This window comes from Hirundo rustica, chromosome 2, assembly GCF_015227805.2.
Source record: "Hirundo rustica isolate bHirRus1 chromosome 2, bHirRus1.pri.v3, whole genome shotgun sequence".
NCBI lineage: Eukaryota > Metazoa > Chordata > Aves > Passeriformes > Hirundinidae > Hirundo > Hirundo rustica.
The window spans coordinates 46,455,794-46,476,900 of NC_053451.1; the positions used below are offsets into that span (position 1 = coordinate 46,455,794).

Here is a 21,107-nt window from a genome sequence, read left to right on the forward strand (position 1 = left end):
CATTTTAAGTTGCCCATAACAAAGACAGAACTTGTCTGTGTAGGATGCAGAGCCTTTTTGAGGGCTGATCCAAGACCGTAAAATTAATTTCTCCCGAAGCTAAAGGGAAAACTCAAAGTTCCCCATCTTCTATCCCAGGTGTATAGTGCTTCTTTGATCCCTTTCTTGTAAACGTGAAACCAAGTGCATTTGTAAATGCAGACTAAAACCTACCCAACAAAACCCTACCAAAACCAAGGCATTCCCACCCTGGCAGGGGGTTGGACTAGATCATCTCCAGAGGTCTCTTTCAACCCTAACAATTTTGTGATTCTGGGATTCCACTGCACATTACTTTTCAAACGACAGAACAAAAGAACAACTTCAGTTAATGAAGTAGCTGATACTGCCTGACTCTACACAAGAGCAGAATTTCCAAAGTGCTATAGCTTAGCCTTCCCCTGAAATGCTCAATAGTCAGAACAAAGGAATCTTCATAATCTGCATGTTAATAAATGTTGATGACCCTGCTGTACATATTTTTATTATACTACACGTTAAAGTGGCAAGCATTCTAGGAATCACTTTATGCACGATTTTCAAGTTGTAATCAACTGTGAGCCTGAATAGTGGTAGAGCTTTGTGCCTTCTATTTAAAACAAACAATAAAAAATTGACATAAAACTGCAAGAAGCAGCTGCTTTATTATGAGCACACTCTTTGGCAAGCTGCCTCCACATTTATTCAGACAAGTTATGATTTTATCTACAACAGGAAGCACACTCAAGTATTTTTGGGAAAAGGAATCAGAAAGGAAATTTATCATGACCCACACTGAACTATAGTAACAGATACTTTGCTACCAGTAAAATTTCTGCTAAGGGTTATTGCTACTAGGAAGAAAGGTTAATGTTCTAGAGACAGCATTTAGTGACAGTAACTACTGCAAAAAGAGCTGGAAGACAGGTTTTCTTGTGTGCTGTAATTGGCAGCCCCAGAAGAGCAGACAGACAGCATTCAGCAGGGAGGATGATGCACATGGCAGAGTAATATCACCAGCAAAACATTGTAGTGCTGTCTCCAAAGCAAGCAAACACAAGGAAACATGGATACAGAACTTCCTAAGGAAGAAAAAGGATTCAGGGCAGCTAAGCAAGCAAGGGCAAGAATTGAACACCCTGTCTGGGTACCCTTTTGCTTAAAATTTGAGTTCTGGGCCTTAGGATGCCTATGTCACCAGAGAAGGGCAGACACAAATATTATAACACCTGCAAGCTTAATAAGGTACCAGTTGGAGGTAACCAGCACAAGCCTAGAGCTCAGCTACGAGCTCTTGCTTCTTTCTGGAACTTAAGCTTCCCTGACTGACTGCATGTTGTGTAGCTGAATCCCAAAAGGATAAAGAGCACAGCACTTTCTGTGGGAATATGCCTTTGAAAATGCAGGCAAAAGAGATGGATCTCAGACGGTGTTAACTTCGCAGGGAGCTATACACTCCAGTCAAAAATATTTCTTACCATGTAACATTTTTTAGAGTGTACCTCAGGTAAAAAAACCACACAGGTATGGATTGATTTTTGATAATTGCAATTTGCACTGCTACAAAAAGATTTGCCCACCTACCCTTGAACTCAAGCACATAAATTTTCTTAAGCCATTACATGAAACTTAAAGGATCTGAATGTAATTCTGGAAGAACAGGAAAAGGAAATATCAAAACTTCTCTCTGTTACAGACATATACACACCCATCAGAAAACACAATGATTAATCTAAAAGAGGACTTCCTGAAATCAAGGATTTTGTACATGCCTAGATATTAATATTTTTTTAAAACATTGCTTTTAGTTTTGATGTAGGCAATATAACATTTATGTTAAAAAAAAAGTGGTGGACACCAACATACACTCACCCTGCACAAATCAGTAACAGTATCAACAAATATATACATGAACCCCTGTACAGTGGAAAAGAATATTTTCCACTACGCTAAATTTTCTGTTAAGCTGCTTTGACTTAGGAAAGATAAAAATCAAGACTCAAAGAGGTCCCTTTTATTGTAATAATGAACCTTAAATTATTTGTTTCTCCTGTAGATATGCATAACTATCATGCTTACATGTAGAAAACTCTAAAAGACTGAGACACATAAACTTGAACATAATAGGTTTGCTCTGTATTCACTTTGTGTATTCCAGTAACTTAATTCACTCTGAACATCTGGTTTCAAATGCCAAAGCATTTTTATTTATAACAAAGCCCAGGAAAGAATGAAGATTTTCACATATACTCTATGTCAGAATGCGAGCTCAGTAACTTTATGAAAAGAAATCTCAGCACTCTCCTAACAAAAGTCGAAATATCAAAGAAAGCTGTAGTTTCTTTAATGTAAACTCCTGCTTTTTATTAAAGGATAAAGTACATTTAAGAAATCCCGACACTTTACTTTCACAGTTTGCAGCCCAGCAGTATTTTTAAGAGAAGCAAAGTAGCCAAACCAATTAAAAAAACAATTATAAGTTAACTGACACAATGAGGTTTGGTTATTCTTCAAGAACAACAGGCTTCAAATAAAAAGGCTGTGCCCCTGTGAGAAACAAAGATGTAGTATGTGATTATAAATAATTATTTCTAAGCTTGTATGACTTCACTGAGTCTAAATAAGATGCAGACTCCTAAAATCACTTTCATTTAAGCTGCATCTATAGAACAAGGCTAAGACTGTTTCGTGCAACATGACTTTCATCTATTCTATTAAGAATGCTTTTTATAAAATTCAATATTAGGGATATTTGAATCAGGATCACTGTTCTTCAGAGCACAAGCATTCAGACTCTTAACAATTGCAAATTAGCTGCCGAGCAAAAAATCCTTATCAGTGGCTATTAAATGTAGTCCCTGAAATATCCTGACTCCTTTGGGGGTTTTTATGAGAAAAATTATTATCCTGTTGACGTCCACAAAAATACAGAAGACAAAGTTAACTATCTCTAACAACACAGATCCTGTCAAAACTTTCAAAGAAACTTGAAAAGGTCTTGTTAATGAAGATAAAAGTAAGATGAACCCCTCAGGTTAACTTGAGGAGATGAAGACAAGGAAAACCCCTTCCAATTTTCATTACATGCCAGACTATGAAACTTAATTCTTTACCTAAAGGGAGACTCTTAAACGTGACTTATAGAAAACTCTGGATTTCTTAAAAATAATAACAATAATAATAGTAGAACCTTTGTACTCTCATCACCCATAAAGTAGCATCTGTATTTCACGTTCCTTTTTTCTTTCTGTTAATTGTACTTCCTAAAATATTTTGGAGGAGGTCAAGGAGTTATTTGGAATATTGGTATCAACACTACACACAACTTTTACATTTGACTTAGATTTCAAATTAACAGTTTCTTTGTTCTTCCACAATGTTTTGAATAAAGAAATGATTCTTGAAAGTTGAATTCTGCTTCACAACAATGTTTTCCAACAATTTTCAGGTTTCTCTCCAAAAAGCTTAATCCACCAGCTTTAGTGATTGGTGAGCTAAAGTGGACCTCCTATACCTACATTAGTTGATTTAACAGAAGGCATGCCTTCCCTTTCTTATAAATAATTTGTTACAGAAAGTTCTTCTTCTCTCTGAGCACTTTGGTTGAAAGATTTCCTAGTAACATTTTGCATTACTTTTCCACTTCAGCTTTCAAATGGAACAGTCACAGTTTTCTCACATGTTCTGCAAAGGGTCTGGGCTATTCTTCCACACGGCATTCCTGAGAGAGAACAGCCTTTCATGAAACTAAAAATAATTTTACAGAAAGCAGCCATGAGCAAGTTTCTTTACTAGTAACTTGCAAACCTCAATATCAGTCGCAGCTTTTAGGAACTTGTGAAATATCCAGTCACATTTGCCTATCTTGGTACTGAACCTACCCCTCTGAAAAAACACAGAAGTGGTGCCTACCCTTCCCTGAAGCCAGCACCTATGTACAGTCCCAACAAGAAAAGAGGTGATTTATTCCTAACATCTGCAAAGCTGGCACCCCCAGATCCAAAATGCCTGCAGCTGTCATGGTGGCTTCTCTTCCTACACAACAGGAAACTAACTTATTTTTGCATTAATATGTCATCCTCAAGGCTGGTCTTACTTCCTTCTGCAATCCTAAAGAAAGGGATTAGCACAGAGTCAGTACTCTGCAAGCACATCCCAGCTTCAAGGTAAATAAAATCTGGGACATTTTGGCAAAAATCCTAACAGTGAATTATAGCCAGTGAAGTCGACCCAGCCTGGCAAGAACCACAGGTTAAGGAAGCAGGAGTCAATACCAAATACACAAAGCTCACTACTGATGGTTCTCAAGAATAGTTCTGCACCTCTGTCAGAAGTGATTAAGCACAGCCAATCCTGCCTTCAAGGCAAATGGATGACCTCAGAAAGTTTCTCACAGCATTTTGGGGTGATTTTCTGTTGTGTTTTTTTCTCTGACCCGGAAGAAGTCAGTAGTCCTACTGACTAGTAGTCTCACCACACCTTTGCAAGATGAGGACCCTGAGAATTACAGCTGCACTTACTGAGAAGTAATGCAATTTAATTAATACTTGGGTACTTGTCTCCACTAAAATGCAACATTATTATTTTTATAATATACATATTAGACATCTTCTTACTTGTTAGATGCTGAAGCATGTTCTAGCATTCACTGGTTTATTACCCTTAGCCTGCCAAAATCCTTGAGGTTCTTCTAATTACTCTATCCTCTTTTAAAACAGTACTGCCATGAATTTCAGACTTTTGTCTCCTGTTTCTCTTAAAAGTACATTTATACCGACATGTATTTTCCCTGCCTCTTAAACTATAGCTACAAAAACATTACACTGTCTTAAGTGTAGGTTTAAAGCCACAGAGGCTACTTAACATAGTCTGGCCAAAAAAAAAAAAAAAAAAGTAAAATATCCTGTTCCCATCAATGGGAGGCTTACACTTTTGAAGTAGGATCAAGTTTCCAGGGAAAAGACTTGGTGAAAGCTGACAGAAACAAAATTGTTGTGGCCGGGTTTAGACAGAACAACCGCAACTCTGTGGCTTGAGTCTGGAGCGCCTCCTGCTGACCAGTGACAGAACAGCAGCAATGGTCGGTAACGCCGCAGAAAGCGGCGACAAAAAGCAACCCGATGTGACAGCAAATAGCATCAAAACCCTACAGTCCAAACGCACGAGGGCACCCTGCATCCTTCAGAAGTCAATGTCTACCTCTTAAAACTAGTTTTTAGAAGTCTAGTGAAGGATTTGTTTCCTTAATCCTGTTGCAATAAAGAGTAAATGTATATATAGAAGATAAAATACATAAATACATTTAAAATACACAACTTGCTGCAAATATAAAATAGACACATTAAAAATATGTCATGAGTTGCAGTGTCATTTGAGGTGTAGCTGGTCAAAATCTGGAGGACTAAAGAGGAATGGTTGAATAGGCCAAACTAAGAAACAGCAAACATTTTCCGGCAGACACGCTGTCCCCATCTAGTATTTCTTGCACCCCCTAGTGCTGAGTCACTTAATCAAGAACTAAATCCCGGTAGTCTCTTTCATTATACCAACATTTGTAAAGATAATCTGCATCTTATGTACCTGACAATACCTATGGGTCTGTACTTCAGCTGGAGCCACGGTGACAACAGTAGTCTAAAAGGAATACCCAAATTCACACATTTGCTTCCCTTGCAACAAAAATGTTTTACTAAGCAGAAGAAATGAGAAATTCCTAATACAAAAATCCACCATTCAAAAACTACTACTGAGTCCCAAAACACAAGAGATAAATACATAAGCCATGCTCTGTGCACAGCACTACTACAAATACAACCATGGCATTTCTGTTAAAGACCTAAAGCTAATAATAAATATAACTTCTTCCAAAAGAAAGAAATCCTTGGAGAACAAAAAAAAACCATAATAGACTAAACAGAGAATAGGACAAATGCATGACAGTTAAGTGAATCTTATTGAAAACATATTTTGTGATTCCAAGATGAAAAAATGCAATATAAAATAGATAGAAGTAAAAACCAAATTATTCACTGAGCTTATAAATAAAAAAAAAACAGGTTTTTTTTTAAATAGCATGCAATCATTTTCCCATGGAAAAAAACCAACCAACCAAGGAAAACAACATCACTCTTCCTTAGATGAATAATTTAATAGTAGAAGATAATTGGCTCAGTTAGGAAGAGAGTAACAACAAATAGCCAAAAGTCAAATTCCAGCCAAGCATGAAGGTTGGTGTGACAGACACAGTTCTCACCTTCCAGTTACAAAAGTGCTGAACTGAACATACTATAGTGTCCACAGGGCATTCAGGAAGGGATGTGGTCAAACAAGGTAAGTACAAATACAAGTTAAAGGATAGGAGATTCCCATTTGGGTAACAGGGCATTTAGGGCAGACATGACAAGGTATATTCCCAGCCTCTGGTTGTTTTATGAATATTCAGACTCCTGACTAGTTTCACTCATAAAGCACAGTCCTTGACACTATGCAGGGGAGAAGTGAGTTTTACCTTTCAGCACTGACTACCCAGTATCCAGTACCCTGTTAAACACCCACAATATGAGCAGAATAAATGTAAAGCCTTGTTCAGTCAGTTAAATCAAACACTTTTTCCAAAGACAGACAATTATCCAGAAAGCAGGACTGTGAAAGATCTACACTCTTGTGTTAAAGCAAAGCAGCTCTGCACACAATGTAAGAGAAAACTACTTTTTTTCCCTGGCCTTGTAGATTCTTGTATACAACCAGAGACAAATAGTCCTGCCCAAGCTGGAGGGAGAAAAACATTGGGTCCCAACCCTGCATTGTAATCAGGGAGGCTCTACATAGATTCAGGAGACTCTTCACACTGATAACTTCCAGACTTGGTGCCTGAATACAAAACAATAGCAAAGATACACTCCCAATGTCTAGGTCTGTTTTACCTGCAGCTCTCCCTTCACAAAGCCACCATGCAACTCTTAAAGTAATTTAACTGGGTCTCTTACAAAGCGCCCCCCCCCCCCGGAAAGGAAATATTTTTCTTTCTAATGCCAAAACCAGCAGAATAATCTACTTGTGATCATCAGCAACTCAATTATGAGATGGTTAGCTTCATGAGGAGAACTAAGAAGGACAGTAAAACCAGTAAGACTAAGGACAATCAGCATGAGAAGACACTCCTCCAGAACACAGAGCCTTCTACACGTAATGCTCTAACCCTTATTGCACACACCAATCTGAAAACAACCAGGCCAGCTGCTGGCAATCCTTTCATGCCGTGTCTATACTACCACAGCTTTCTGATCCAGAGTAAACTTCTGTTTTAATCAGATACATCCAGTCTGTTTGTTTAAAAACCAAAAAACTGCAAATCTGCAGTGAAGGAAGATTTTTTTCCTTAAACCCCCTTATGAGAGCAGCACAACTTCCAATTATCTTTTCCAACAGAAACCTAAAAGGTCACTGTTGCTGATCTAATAAAGGCAACATGCAGGGCTTACATCTTTCAGAGTTGACATCTCATTATGTGCAAAGGCCCTGTGCACTACTCAAGTCTGTGTAAAGGATTTATTTCCCAGTCTCTACAAGAGAGATAAGAATGAATTCTACCCATAAGCAGTAAAGATTTACTGAAGAAGTTGCTATTTCAAGTCTGCAGAGGATGAAGCTGCACATTCCGTAAGAGGCACAATGAAGTTAAAATATGAAGAGGAGTTGAATTGTATTCAGTGTTCAAAATTTATTTTTGAACAGTACTACAGCCCAGCTAGAAACTAAAAGCAAAACAAGAGTAAGGATCTGTTCTGAAACTGCTTCATCCTCTTTTCTTCAAAGAGGGCCAATCCCTCCCTCAGGAGCCAAAAACTTCTACAGGCATTCCAGCAGTAACTAAAAAATGTTACAAACCTATCCCACCAGATAATATTTATTTTTTCATATTGAGGTACATCTTCAAAGAAAGAAATCCTGTTTGAATTGAGTACTTTCTTCATCCTTATTGCAAGAACACTCATTTACATTACAATCAGCAACATAAGGAGCTTACCTCTCAGCACGAAGGACTCCACTGTAGTAGGGGTGATCCCATGGCATCAGCATCTGAAAGAGAATTCCAGCTTATAATCACAATAATGCACAACAAGTGAACCCAAAGTAAAAGTTTTGTTTCACTTGAGTATTTTTGCAGTTTGAGCAAGTCATAGAATTTTAAAACATAATGGGAAACAGTTAGGTCTCAAACCAAAAATAGCATCATATATCATAAACTGAAAACTTTATTAACATTTCTTGAAGACTGGTCTTCTAATTCAACTATATGATAGGACTTCATACCAGATTTCAAGAAATACACTCAGTTCAAATAAAAAGATAAACATAGATATGTACAGCATTAAGATACATCCAATGTAGTACACAAACTGGACTTACATCTAACCTAAAATACAGCCTTTATTTTCCAAATGAGTCAATTAATTCAAAGCAAAGGGATACGACTCGCCTTCACAGCTTTATGTTTTGGTTATTTCAGTATCACTGTATAAACCAACAGCTCTCTCGTACTCAATATTTGGTTTTAATATAGCAACTAAGTAGTCAGAAAGCATTTGAAATCAGAAGAATGTTTCTAATTCTACTACATCTTGTATGCTAAAGTAGAAGTAATTGTAGAACATGATTAGCTTATGCTATATTTTTGAAAGAAACAAAACAGACCATCACATATGGAAATGTAACTTACTGAATTGTGAGGGTTGAGCTTCATTTTCATCTTTGTCATCATTTCAAAGTCTTTTTGAGTTCTGAAAAACATTTTTATAATGAAAATGTTAATGAAAGATTTTTGAGCGGTGAAATACAGTACGTGATAGTATTCCATCCTAATAAAATGTCCATCATCAGAGATTTATAGTGCTATATAAAATGACTATATAAAATGGCAGGCCCACATACAATAGTAGTAAAACCATTTCACTCTGCTTCAGCCATTGGGGTACTTTCAAATTCAGTCCCTCTTCCTGTGGTTGTACAGCTCCAAAGCATTTTCATCCTTACAATACAGCCCATTCATACCCAGTGATGAACCTGTTTTGCGCTGCGTGGAGCTCAGGGCGGCAAGAGGAACAAACAGGGAAATTTGTTTATAGGTGCAAAATATATGGAGTTGAGTATATGGCAAGAAGACCAGCGATGCCTTAAGTATTAGCTTTCTTGGTTTTCAGATTCTGTGCTGCCTAGGGATGTAGTTCTGAGCCTCATATTAAATGTTAGTAAGCTCTATTCACAGAGTAGGTAGACAAAACAAATCCTTTTCCGGCTGAAGACCAAGGACAACTTTCAGGCCTGAAAGCATAAACAGTGAACATGAAGGGAGAAACAAGAAGGATGGACCTCACAACCTGAAGCTGTAATTGGACAGTTAAACCCCAATATGCAAATGGACCAAACTTATAGAAGCGTAAGATCTTGTGATTGGTTAGCCATTTTGGGACCATTCTTATTCCACCTTGGGTGTAGCCCAAGCCAGGCTCCTGCCCTGCCCAAGGTGGATCCTGGAGGCCTTTCAATAAGTACCTACTTTATTCTCTAGCTCTGTCCAGTCTCTGTTTCAGGTCAGCCTTCCCTAGGCATCACCAGGAGAGGTGTTCGATACTTCAACTTGGTTTTCTTGTTTGCTGTTCACTGCATTTCTTGCATTCAGTCTTGGGTGTTTTCTGATCACAGATACAGAATTTATTCTAAGCAAATAGCCTTCTCTAAAAATTTTGGGGAAGTCTTGGTTTTTATTTCATCAGATCACATAATAAGCAGCACTGAGTAATTTATTAGTACACAAGTCCCCCTATTCTTGAAATAAAGAGTACGGTTAAAAAAAAACTTAGTGAAAAAGACATACCTTTTAGACAACTGCTCAGAAAGCTTCTCCAGAAATTGTCTTACTGTTTCTACAAGGAAAGAAAAAATATTAAAATTTTATTTCCCTAAAGGATGTTAAATTTACATGAGAATATTCCAAACAAAAATTCCCTCAGATTTTTAAACTACTCCATTGACATTATTTCAAGATAATTTATTACTACATTTACTTTGTTATATGCTGAGAAAATGACACATTCATAAACTAAGGAGTGAGCATCAATTCTGAACCAAAACACCAGATCCTCCTCAGTGAGTATTGTTATTTACAATGAGCACTGAGAATGGCATACAGTAAAATGTAACTGCAATAAAATACTTCACTGGAAGAAGTATGTGTAAACTGAGCTAAAGAAACTAACAACCTTTGACCTCACACATTACATATTTTATTTCTCAACATGCCCTTCCATACATGCCTTATACCTGGATTTTTGGCCATTGTTCCCTGAAGAGCCCTGTGGGCAAAGGTGTCGTAGCCAACCAACTGTGCCAGGCTGTTTCGGCTCGCAAGCAATTCCTCCAATCGAGCCAACTGCTGAGGGTTGGAGTGGAGAAAAATCTTGTAAGCAGCTTCTCGCACCTAAGACAAGGGGAAAAAAAAAAAAAAAGTCACATTGATACAGAGTAATTTTTAATAGAAACAAGTGACACAACTGAAGATCTGCCATTACAGCCGTATTTCACGGATATTGGTGGGAAAAGACCTAAAGCCTTTTAACAGTAGTTACAACTGCCTGACAATTACAGCTCTCTAACCCGTTAAAAGTAGAATGAGGAAATGCAATGAGACAACCTAACAGATGAAGATTGCCAAAAAGGGTCCTGTTGTCTACTCCTGTCAACAGTCTCTCATCAACTCCCTCTTCCTGCCAACATCTGTCCTTTTCAGACCACTCTGGGGGCTGTCTTAACTCATTAAAACTTCTGAAAATAAACCCAAATTGTTCTCTGCATATCATTTAAGTTTGCTTATGGAAGGATCTGACAAGAAAACAAGATGGGGTCAGGGGAGAGAAAAGACAGGAAGAGAAAAGCCTTATTTCTTTTGTAGCAGAAAACTATTAGCCTGTACATCTGCCCACAAACTTTCTCCTCTTGTCATATTTTTAGTTAGTTTGGGTCTTTTCATAACTCTGAAAAAAAACTACCTACCTGAAGACTCCTAAAATTTGATAATATGCTTTTTCACAAGTCAATCACAAATAATTTTATTTTCTACATATGGAATAAGCTCTAGAGATGCAACAACAACATACACTTGCCTTCATCTGAACTAAGCTTCTCTCTACATAGTGTAAGTGAAGAAAGAACCCTGGAGTGTTTTAATATGCTCCTGATCCTAGAATTGCATCTAAAAGTCTAGGGAGCCACTGCCACATTTCAATCAGTCTAAATTAATTTTAGATTTATAACTCTAAATTAATTGTTTTTTAGAAAAACATCATTAACAATAACTAAAGTCAGATTTATTTTTTTTTTCAGGATAATTCAGGTGGATAGGACTTCATGAAGTCTCTTATCCAACCTCTTGTACAAAGCAGAGACAGCTATGACCTAAGACCAAGTCACACAAAGCTTTTTCCAGTCTGGTCCTGAAACCCTGCACATATGGGAGAGAAAGCATGACCTCACTATTTCACTGCTTGGGTATCATTGGAAAAAACTCCTCCAACTGGCATTTCTCATCTCAACTTGTGCCTTTTGACACTTTTCCTGTCATGCACCATGCTGAAGAGCCCAGCTCCATTTTCTCCACGCCATCCTTGTAGGTACTGGCAGGGTGCTGCCAGGGTCCCCCCAAAGCACCTCTGCTACAGGATGAACAAGCCCAAATCCCTCTGCCCTTCCTCACAGTGCAAGCACTCCAGTTACTGCCCATCTTGGTGGCCTCTGTTGAAGACATTCCTGAAGAGTGGGGCTATAATCTCTTCCCTCTATCTCTGAGGGAAGTCCAGATGCTGTTGGCCCCTTTGCTGCCAGGGTCACTGCTGACTCATGCTCAGCTTGCTGCTCACCACCACTGTGGGTTTTTGCCACAGATCAGACTCAGCCAGGCAGTGCCAGCCTGTCCTATAACCAGGAATTCTCCACTTCCAGGTGTATGATTTTGCTCTTGTCCCTTTTGAATTACGTAAGACTGCCACTGAACCATTATCCCAGCTTTCAGGCCACTCTGAATGTCAGCCTCGACCTTCAAGTGTACTGATTGTTCCTCCCTGTTTGCTCTCTCCTGCAAATCTGGGAGGCAAGCTCTCTGTCACTTCCTCTACATTACTGATAAAGATGTTAAACAGGGGATGCAGTTCAGGCCCCTGCAAGAGCTCCTCCATTACCAGTCTTCCTGTAGGGTGCATTTCAACCACTACTCTCTGTGTCTGATCGTGAAATTAGGTTTTTTACCTATCTGGTTGCCCACCAATCCAAACTGTAATCTCTTACCTTGGACTAAAGTCACTGATGAACACTGAGGCAAAAGAAAGTGATGAGCATCTCAGCCTTATCTGTCTGCTGCCACTGTCACTCACCTTTCTCAGCACTGAGTCCATGTTTTCCTTGCTCAGGCTTTTAGTACCAATGCAGCAGTAATTGCTCTCGTTGCTTTTGATGTCTATTCCAAGTCACAACTGCAGTTGAGGTTTGACATTCCCAACATTATCCCTACACATACAGGCAATGTTTCTACATTCCTCCCCTGGATCTTGCACCTGCTTCCACACCATGTATGCTATCTTTCGGAGACAAAGCTTTGTTTAAGAGTTGTCTGCTTGTCAAGCCTGGTTCCTGATACATCTGCTTGGCTTTCTAAGGATCAGGTTGCACTGAGTATCTCAATATTCTCACATGCTTGGAGGATGCTGCCTTCAGAGAACCACCTGCTTTCCTGAGCTCCTTTGCCCTTCAGAACTGCATGTCCAGGGATCCCACCTCTGAATAAACTGAGGTGTGCTTGCCTAAAATTCTGAGTCTGTGTTCTGCCCTTCTTCAGCCATTCAGGATCTGCACAGCCTTTATTTCACACCTGCTACTATCAAATATGCCATTGTTACATTCTATGAAAATTTTCCCTATTAGTAATAACAGCATAATCACAAACCACATACACTTGCCTCACTAACAAGCCAAGTAACTGATAGGCACTTCTGGTATGGAGGACGCCAAAGTAAAGTCAGGGAATACAAACCAGATCATCAGGACAATCAGCGTGTAGACCAGCCACTTGTAAGTAATTGCCTTCAGCTGTAAAATTATAACGAATATGCTCTGGCAGAACATGTTTGTCGATCTTGTTGGGAATGTGAGTTCCTAGCAGAAATTCATTACATAAATCCAATATTCTGACATTGAGGTCGACTGCCTTTTTACGCTGTAAGAAAAATTAAGCACAAAATACCATCTTCAGACACAGTACGAGCAGAACCCAAACTTTTTAAACCTTAGAGGACTCTCTCAAAAATTAAGTAGAAAATACAACACTTAAGATTATACCTACAGAATCAACAAAGTCATAATGCAGGGCAAGTCAACAAGATCCGACGGTCACAAGGCATTAAAATTTCAAAGAAAATGCCTATGTTTCTGCAGTAAGAAAATGTACAGTAGAGTTCAAATAAAATTTATAATTTGCTAGCTTGTAACTGATTGCTATGTAAAACATTGAATAAAAAAAGCACCTTTGAGAGAGATATCCTAAAATAGATATAGAATTAAAATTCTCTTTTTCCTGTTTGTATTGTGCTGATTTCTGGACACTGTAAACTATTTACAGTACTTCAATCCTTCTCTTAGGAGTTTGTGATTTAGAGTTTTATCACCATCATTACAGATTTCACACATTTAATCATGCAAGGTTTGCTGCAGTGAACTCACTCATATTAGTAAAGTATGGTCTCTATTGTCTGTGGGTTCATAGCTCAAAAAAACAAAGGCTGAGGGTACAGATACAGCATAAACTGTAAAGTCCAAAGAATGACATAATGTGATCTCTGTCCACCCTTTCCCACCCCTTCTCTTGAAAACATATCTTTGAGTTTTATTTTAAAAATCAGAAAATCTCTTTAGCAGAAGTAAACTTCAACTTACAACAGGGAAGGTTTTCTAAAGTATTAAAAAAGAATTGAAAAGAAACACTGGGCAGCAAGCAAGAAAAGTAGGATAGGCAGAGGAGGAAGAGGAAAATGTGCAAAAATAAGTGAAAATTGTAACTGAAAGGAGGTGAAGCACCATAGAACCAATAGCCAAATCAGACATAAACCCCAGAGCTGAAGTTTCAGGGTTGTTCTTTGGACAAAGTAACTGTAAAAATGTATTCTAGAACCATTTTCTAGGTCACAAAACACCATCAAACCAGGATCTTCAGAATAACTCTATAGCATAAATCTGGTAGAAGAGCTTTTGTACAGATCTTTTTGGAGGGGATGACTCCAATGAACAAGGAATTAACTTTATACAATGACATGAACTATGAACAGACAGAGCATCCATACCACAAAGCATGGTGTAAGCTGCTGGGTTTGGAAAATCCATCACTAACTACTGCAAAAGCATGTAAAAGCTCCAAGACAGGTAATCAGACCATGCCCATATATTCAAATTTCAACGAGATTTACAACTTCTGGTTATGTGACCACCACAGGAGTGCCCGAACACACACCTGATCCCTCCTAACACACTCCACTTGATTAACCTGTCATCAAAGGTGCACAGAGTGCTGCTTTTCCCTCTCTGTAAACATGTTGCTTTGACAGCTATTTTAAATATCTGATGCAGACACCAAAGAAATAAAATATGATCCCAGGACTTGCTCATAACTCCTCAGAACAGAAAGGAATGATGAGGACCAAACTAGGAAGAATAACCAACCATCTAAAAACTATCTTTAGAAGTGATTTAAAATAGACAAAATTCATCACTTCTAAGGCTACAAAATTACACACAGAACAAACTGACCCAGAATCACATGATTTCACATCCCACACGTTCCACTATCTGGTCTCTTGTAGATAAACAAATTTCTGTTCATACATTGTAGCCAGAAATTACCTTTTCTTCATCCAAATGAATGCCACTGATCTCAAAATCAAACATAAAAAGTTCTGCCACTCGCCTAAAAATACAGTAAATCCCTGTTAAAATAGCTTCACTTGACAGTAAGCATCATTTCTTAACAGATTTTGCCTTTAGTAGTTATTTATGTTTCATGTCTTTCACAGAGAATAATGCCACAGTTATATGCATGCTTTTATTAGGGACAAAGATTTCCTATGCTTTAGGTCCTTAATAATTTACTCAGTGAGAAACAATTTGTCCTTTGTTCTTAGTTTAGTCATCTGCTTTGCAAATATCCTTCAAAATAATTCCAGTACCTTAATCTAGTTGTTCACCCAATTTGTGCATTTTACTTTCCTTTCACAGTTCATTTATCCTGACATCAGAAAAATGCCTCTCCAAATCTAACATCCTTGACCATGGTGAAAGAAGGAAGAAGGAAATAACTTACACATTAAGCTTGTCTAACCATGTCAGTGAATAAATAATTCACAACTATAACTGCATAAACAGTGAATAAAACATATTACAGCAATCATAAAGTAAGCTTTCAATAAATATACTGCTAATCTGATTTTGAAAAATAAAATAAACTTCTATAAAGTGAAATCAAGTTATATATCCTGTTCCGTAGTTTTATTCCTAAAAACACTGATCTATACACTACAGTACAGTACATAATTTTAATCAAAATAATATTATTGAAGAAAATCTAAAGTTTTCATTTTTTTGTTCTTGCAAGATCTCAGTTATTCAGCATAAATATATCTTGTGCTCTACAGTCACAGACACTCTCCAAGATTATGCAACTACAAACTTCCTAACTCCTGTGCAGGTAATTTGGTAGTGACTAATAAATTAATAATGGAGATGTAGTTTGTTCTCCAAAAGATGCATTTAGTAGTTTAAGAAAACACAAAATATAAGTACAATAAGGAACAATATATATCATCTAAGAATCTAAAGCTACAAGGTTCTATTTATAACCTATAAAGAACTATAAGCATTAATAAGTACCTGGTCTCCGGATCTAAGGAACTCACTACAGTCTCATCAGCTAGCAGACGTCTCAGACTCTGACACAGTTCAACATCTGTATTTAATCTGAAAAGATACAGAGTAAAACAATCATGCATTAGCAACTGACTAATACTTCAGTTTCATAGTATTACTCATTCCAAGGCAGTATTTAGTGAAACAACATTAAAAGCCAAGGAGTGTATTTTCAAAATGTTTTTCGTTTCACAATCACAGTTAAAAAGTAGAAAATTTCTGTACAGAGCATGTGTGGACAAACCAGCATGGAAACAGGTCTTGGCTGACAGAAAAATACTTTGGGGTGGTATTTTGTGGCAATATGAGCAAGTCCAACACGCACTGATTATTTTTTTACGAATAAAGATAATCATGGCGAGAGTGTCAAGGTGGGAGAATGTTTTTCTAATCCTTACTGTGAAAGGAACCCCTTAAAGGAAAGCCTGTGCTCAAGTTTGCCATAAGATAAACGTGCTGCTGACTGCCACTGGCATAGACTAAGAGCTTACCATCCCCAGAACATCTCCACACACCAAGCACTGTCCCCAAGCAGATAACACTATGTCCATCAGATTTGCTGGCATGTTATCCTGCACCCCCAGGTGGGCAATGAAACACATACACACAGTAGTTTATGAGACTCTCAAAATAATAAGTGAAAAATTTCTTACTAATTTTATATCTGAAGTGGTATTCAGACATTAAAGTCATATTGTTATTAATGGTGTGCTTGACCAAAGTCCTGAGAAATCCACTTTCAAGCATTTTGTACATTAACTTTACAACCACTAGAGAATTGTCACAAATCCTAGAAAAATGTCTAACGGGCTTCAGTGACCTAGAGTCATAAATTGCAACTAAAATAGAAAAGCCTTTCATGAGATACTGTAACAAAACTAAACACTTAAATATCTGTAACAAAAAACTGACACTTTGTTCCCAAGCACAATTTTTTGTTGTTGATTGCTGTTTCCATAGATGGTCATACAGTAATTTTTAAATCTGCATATGGAAATAGAAAAAATAAAAAGAAAACATACTTCTCTACCACAGTACCAATGTTCCTGCAAGCTTCTTCAGCAGCCTCTCTGAATGCAAAGTCAGGGTGGGCAACTTTTACAAAATCAGCCTAACACAGTAGAAGAAGGAAAGAGTGAGGCAAAAAGACAAATTTTTTTTTAAAAAATCCTGGCTTATAAATAAATTGCATTCAAGCAGTTCCATTTATATTAACATTCATTTCTATAGTTCTATGCAATCATTTGGTGGAATTTGCCTTTTTTTGTCTAAAACACAAAGCTGATTGTAAAACTTTGCTTACAATTATTAAACCATATTAAACCAGCTTGCATCTTTCCAATAAACATCATTAACTCACACACTTCATAAAATATTTTAAGTAGTGTGTATCTTGAGAGTCCTTACAACACAGAACTACTCCAACATATTTAAATGTTATTAAAAAATACTTTTTAAAACGAAATTTTCTAGTTAAGAAGAAAGCATACCACCAAATGTGCATATTTCCTAATAGGAAGAAATACTGATTTTTTGTAAATATCAAAATACTTCAAGGGGTCCATAAGGCTAGAAGGATGCTAAAAGGGGCTGGGGAGCTAAGGGCTTCCAGGACAGCTGACATGAATTCAGGGGGGTTTTAGCATTGAAATGATAGACTTAAAAGATCAGGAATATATTTAAAATCTAGGAATACGCTGAAGACATTAAGCACAATTTTACAGAAAGCACATGCAACAAGCTGACAGTATAAAATATGATTGCAGTTTGATTGAAAAGGCAGCCTTAGAAATGTTACACACTTAAATTTTTTACTTCTTAGAATTCCTTTTTTAAATCCTGTACACCACTGACAGAAAAGGTGCTGAATGACAGATATCAAAATTCCTAATAACAGATAACAATCTCCAAGTAATTTCCAGACAGTTCTGCAAGCTGTGCATCAGTGAACATAAAAAGCCTGAATATAGCACAAAGGAGATAATTTTAACTCAGCAAACTGATACACAACAATGGCCATTGAATTCGGACATTAACGTTTTACTCAGGTATTGATTGATTAAGCAGAACTAGGCATAGTCTACACAAAACAAAAGAAGCTCTTGACAGAGCTTGTAAGTACTTTCAGAAGGAAAAAGCGCCTGACACAAAAGATGTCTTAAATCTACAAAAGAATAAGAAATAAGATTGAAGAACTGAAAACACACAGAGACATTCAAATGTGAAAACCCAAGTGACCTCAAAAAACTCAGTGGCCTATTCACTAAGAACTGATTTCACTGTGAAGGTTGGGTCTGCTTCCTTCAACCAAAGAATGATGCTTTGATAAAAGATGTACTTTGGGCAAACTTCCAGATAGCAATATGAAATGCTCTATTAAACCTAAAATTTTGTGATGCAGAGTATCAGACCAAGGACTCTAAATCCATGGACCACAAAAACTACAATCTAAGAAATTGCTTCCTTTTTCTTGTGTTAATAAAAAAGGGATACTGTTGAGTTTCATTTGCTGCCTTTACTCTGAAAGTTCTTTATGGACCTTCACCTAAAAATGATCATAACTTAAAATATGTACATTGCCACTCCAACTTTAAATCTGAAATCTAATCCCTCTTTTCAACAATATAAGTGACACTGGTGAGCTTATGTACTAATATTGCAGCAGAAACCCAAGTATGATTTCACTCTTGTTTTTCTTGTGGTTTCTGCACTATTTTTGCATTTGTCGTAAAAATAACTGGACACTTTGACAGGATTTGTACTTAGCTATCATTTGACAAAAGCCTTTGTAATTCACTTTCAATCAATTTAATTTTCTGACTTAACACAAAATTTCATGGAGCTGATCTGCTACTCAGTGCAGTGCAGAAAATCATAAAATGGAACGCAGTGTAAGCTTAGCCAGTCTAAAAGAATTTATGTAAAAATAAAAAAAGTAATGTACCAAGTCTGCTACTCTGCACAAGCTATCTGAAAGCTGATCGAAGATCATGACAGTCTCTGGCCCAGGTGGTGTTGAACACGCCTTCTGGACGAGCTGTTCCGATTCTTGCAATGCTTTGTCCTGTGCTTCTTGAAATCCTTCTGGACAGCTCAGTTCTGGAACACCAAACAGCCCCTGCAGTGCAGAACACAATGAAAACACATCACTATCACCTCCCTCGATTTCTGCACCTTTGTTTCAAGACTGAATGATCACTACAGAATTTTACCAAAGTGACCCTAGCTAGCACACTGTAACACTTCACTGGCCAGTAGCACCAGATACCAAGAGGTTGTAGGGAATAGGACAGGACTGTCCTCTTAGGCTTACAAAATGAGCCCCCAATACTGGAAGCAGACCTCAAAGCAATAATCAACAAAACCTGAAAATGTGGAATTAACAGTTTTATTCCTGAAGTTCCTATTGAGCCTAGCCCTGTCCCACATTTGAGCAGGGTAAATGCAGATGGCACTTAAATTCTGCATTAGTGAAAGAGACTTAGAGAGGTTCCACCACTGATCAAACAAAATCACTAATGCTAGCACACAGAGAAGTTCCACAGTGCAGACCTACAGCAGGAAGAAGATTTCAAAGAATCACAGAATCCCGAGTGGAAGTGATGACTAAGAATTTTTGGTTTTTACATATTCTTCATGTATTTGTAGTTTTGTAGACTGTTAATACATAGTTATAATTTCTAGTACTTTTCCAGCTCCCTTTCTCACAGCTAAGAAACACCTATTGATGCATTCTTGAAATTCTGTTTTGTCTTGCCTCTTAGTTAAGCAAGGACACTTCATTTTGCACCACGTATCATAGACATAATTAAATGTAGAGTTAGAAGACTGGGAGGAGAGGAGGAAGGCTCCCCAGGGGGGAAATCATCTAACCCAATTGCTCCAATTGGACAATATTTGATAGTTATATTAATCAACTAACATTATAAAAATTGTAGAACTACTGTATCACATGTACACATCACCATGTTGGGCACCTTGAAGGCTTTCAATTAAAGATTTGCTTCTATATTATCATTTTAACACTGTTTGGAAAAGTTTTTTGTTTTATTTGACGCGACAGAAGGGAGCCACAAGGATCACTGAAGTCCAGTTTCTGGCCCTGCACAGCACCCTCCTCAAGAGTCATATCATATGCCTGAGAGCACTATCCAAATACTTCTTGAACTTTGTCAGTGCTGGTGCTGCGACCACTTCCCTAGGGAACATGTTCCAGTGCCCAAACACCCCCTGGGTGAAAAACCTTATCCAAGTAATTCCTTAATTTCATTTAAATTAAAGCAACATCTCTTCAAGCAATACACACCCTTTGCAACTGCCCAACTACAAGATGAGCATCTTCTCACTCCCTGACTGTAGCACTGAACAGTGAAAGGTACGTGATTTCACACATCTACCCCTTCCCAAATTCAACCCCAGTATATAAAAATCACAATCTGGATTTTCATATCTGCAACCCCATCAGTTTATCATCCACTCTCTGCAAACTCTTTGTATCACAGCAGTCAGCCGCAGGTTTGCATATAGCTTGCTAGTATTTACATAAATAAAACAAAAAAGCTACAAATTGACAGCTAGACTGTACAAGTATATATTCTGAAGCAAAAGCAACCCTTCAAGTACACATCCAGATCATTTTGGGTTGCTTTTTCCTATTTTCTTTCTGTCACTGTTGTTAAAAACACCTTTTTTTGCTAAAGAAAGAAAACCTTTCCTCACACTTCCCATGTTGTATTTATTATTTGGGAACGGGAACTGGACTGGAGTGAACACTGAAAAAGGTATTTTTATATCTATACACGTGTGCACACAAACATACTTGTATCACAGCACTCTTGAATAATGTTTGCTGTGTAAGACACTCGCGACTGCCCCTTCACTCAGACCCTCACCCAGAGGTTACAGTGCACTATCCCTGAGAGCTCCAGCTCTTCCCGCTGCCCTTCATCATCACCCATCCTCGCAAGAGAGCTCTTCCTGCACAGGTAGTGCTCTGTGACCAGGATGCACCTCCTCTTACAGATAAATTAGCCATGGAATTCCTCCTACATATGATATCAAGTTTAACATAAAAATTTAAAAATTACAAAAAA

General features: G+C 37.7%; 1 protein-coding gene across 1 annotated transcript in view; it reads right to left on the reverse strand.

Annotated features, from left to right (window-relative positions):
• Positions 1 to 21,107, reverse strand: part of MIPEP (mitochondrial intermediate peptidase) — a 66,263-nt gene that overhangs the window by 44,258 nt on the left and 898 nt on the right. Inside the window, exons 2-10 of the mRNA XM_040056760.1 lie at positions 18,959 to 19,132; positions 17,037 to 17,125; positions 15,979 to 16,065; positions 14,956 to 15,019; positions 13,097 to 13,279; positions 10,339 to 10,495; positions 9,893 to 9,941; positions 8,738 to 8,798; positions 8,045 to 8,097 (exon numbers count right to left, since the gene is read on the reverse strand). Of these exons, the coding sequence (XP_039912694.1) occupies positions 8,045 to 8,097; positions 8,738 to 8,798; positions 9,893 to 9,941; positions 10,339 to 10,495; positions 13,097 to 13,279; positions 14,956 to 15,019; positions 15,979 to 16,065; positions 17,037 to 17,125; positions 18,959 to 19,132 (917 nt within the window). The remainder of the gene's footprint in view (positions 1 to 8,044; positions 8,098 to 8,737; positions 8,799 to 9,892; positions 9,942 to 10,338; positions 10,496 to 13,096; positions 13,280 to 14,955; positions 15,020 to 15,978; positions 16,066 to 17,036; positions 17,126 to 18,958; positions 19,133 to 21,107) is intronic.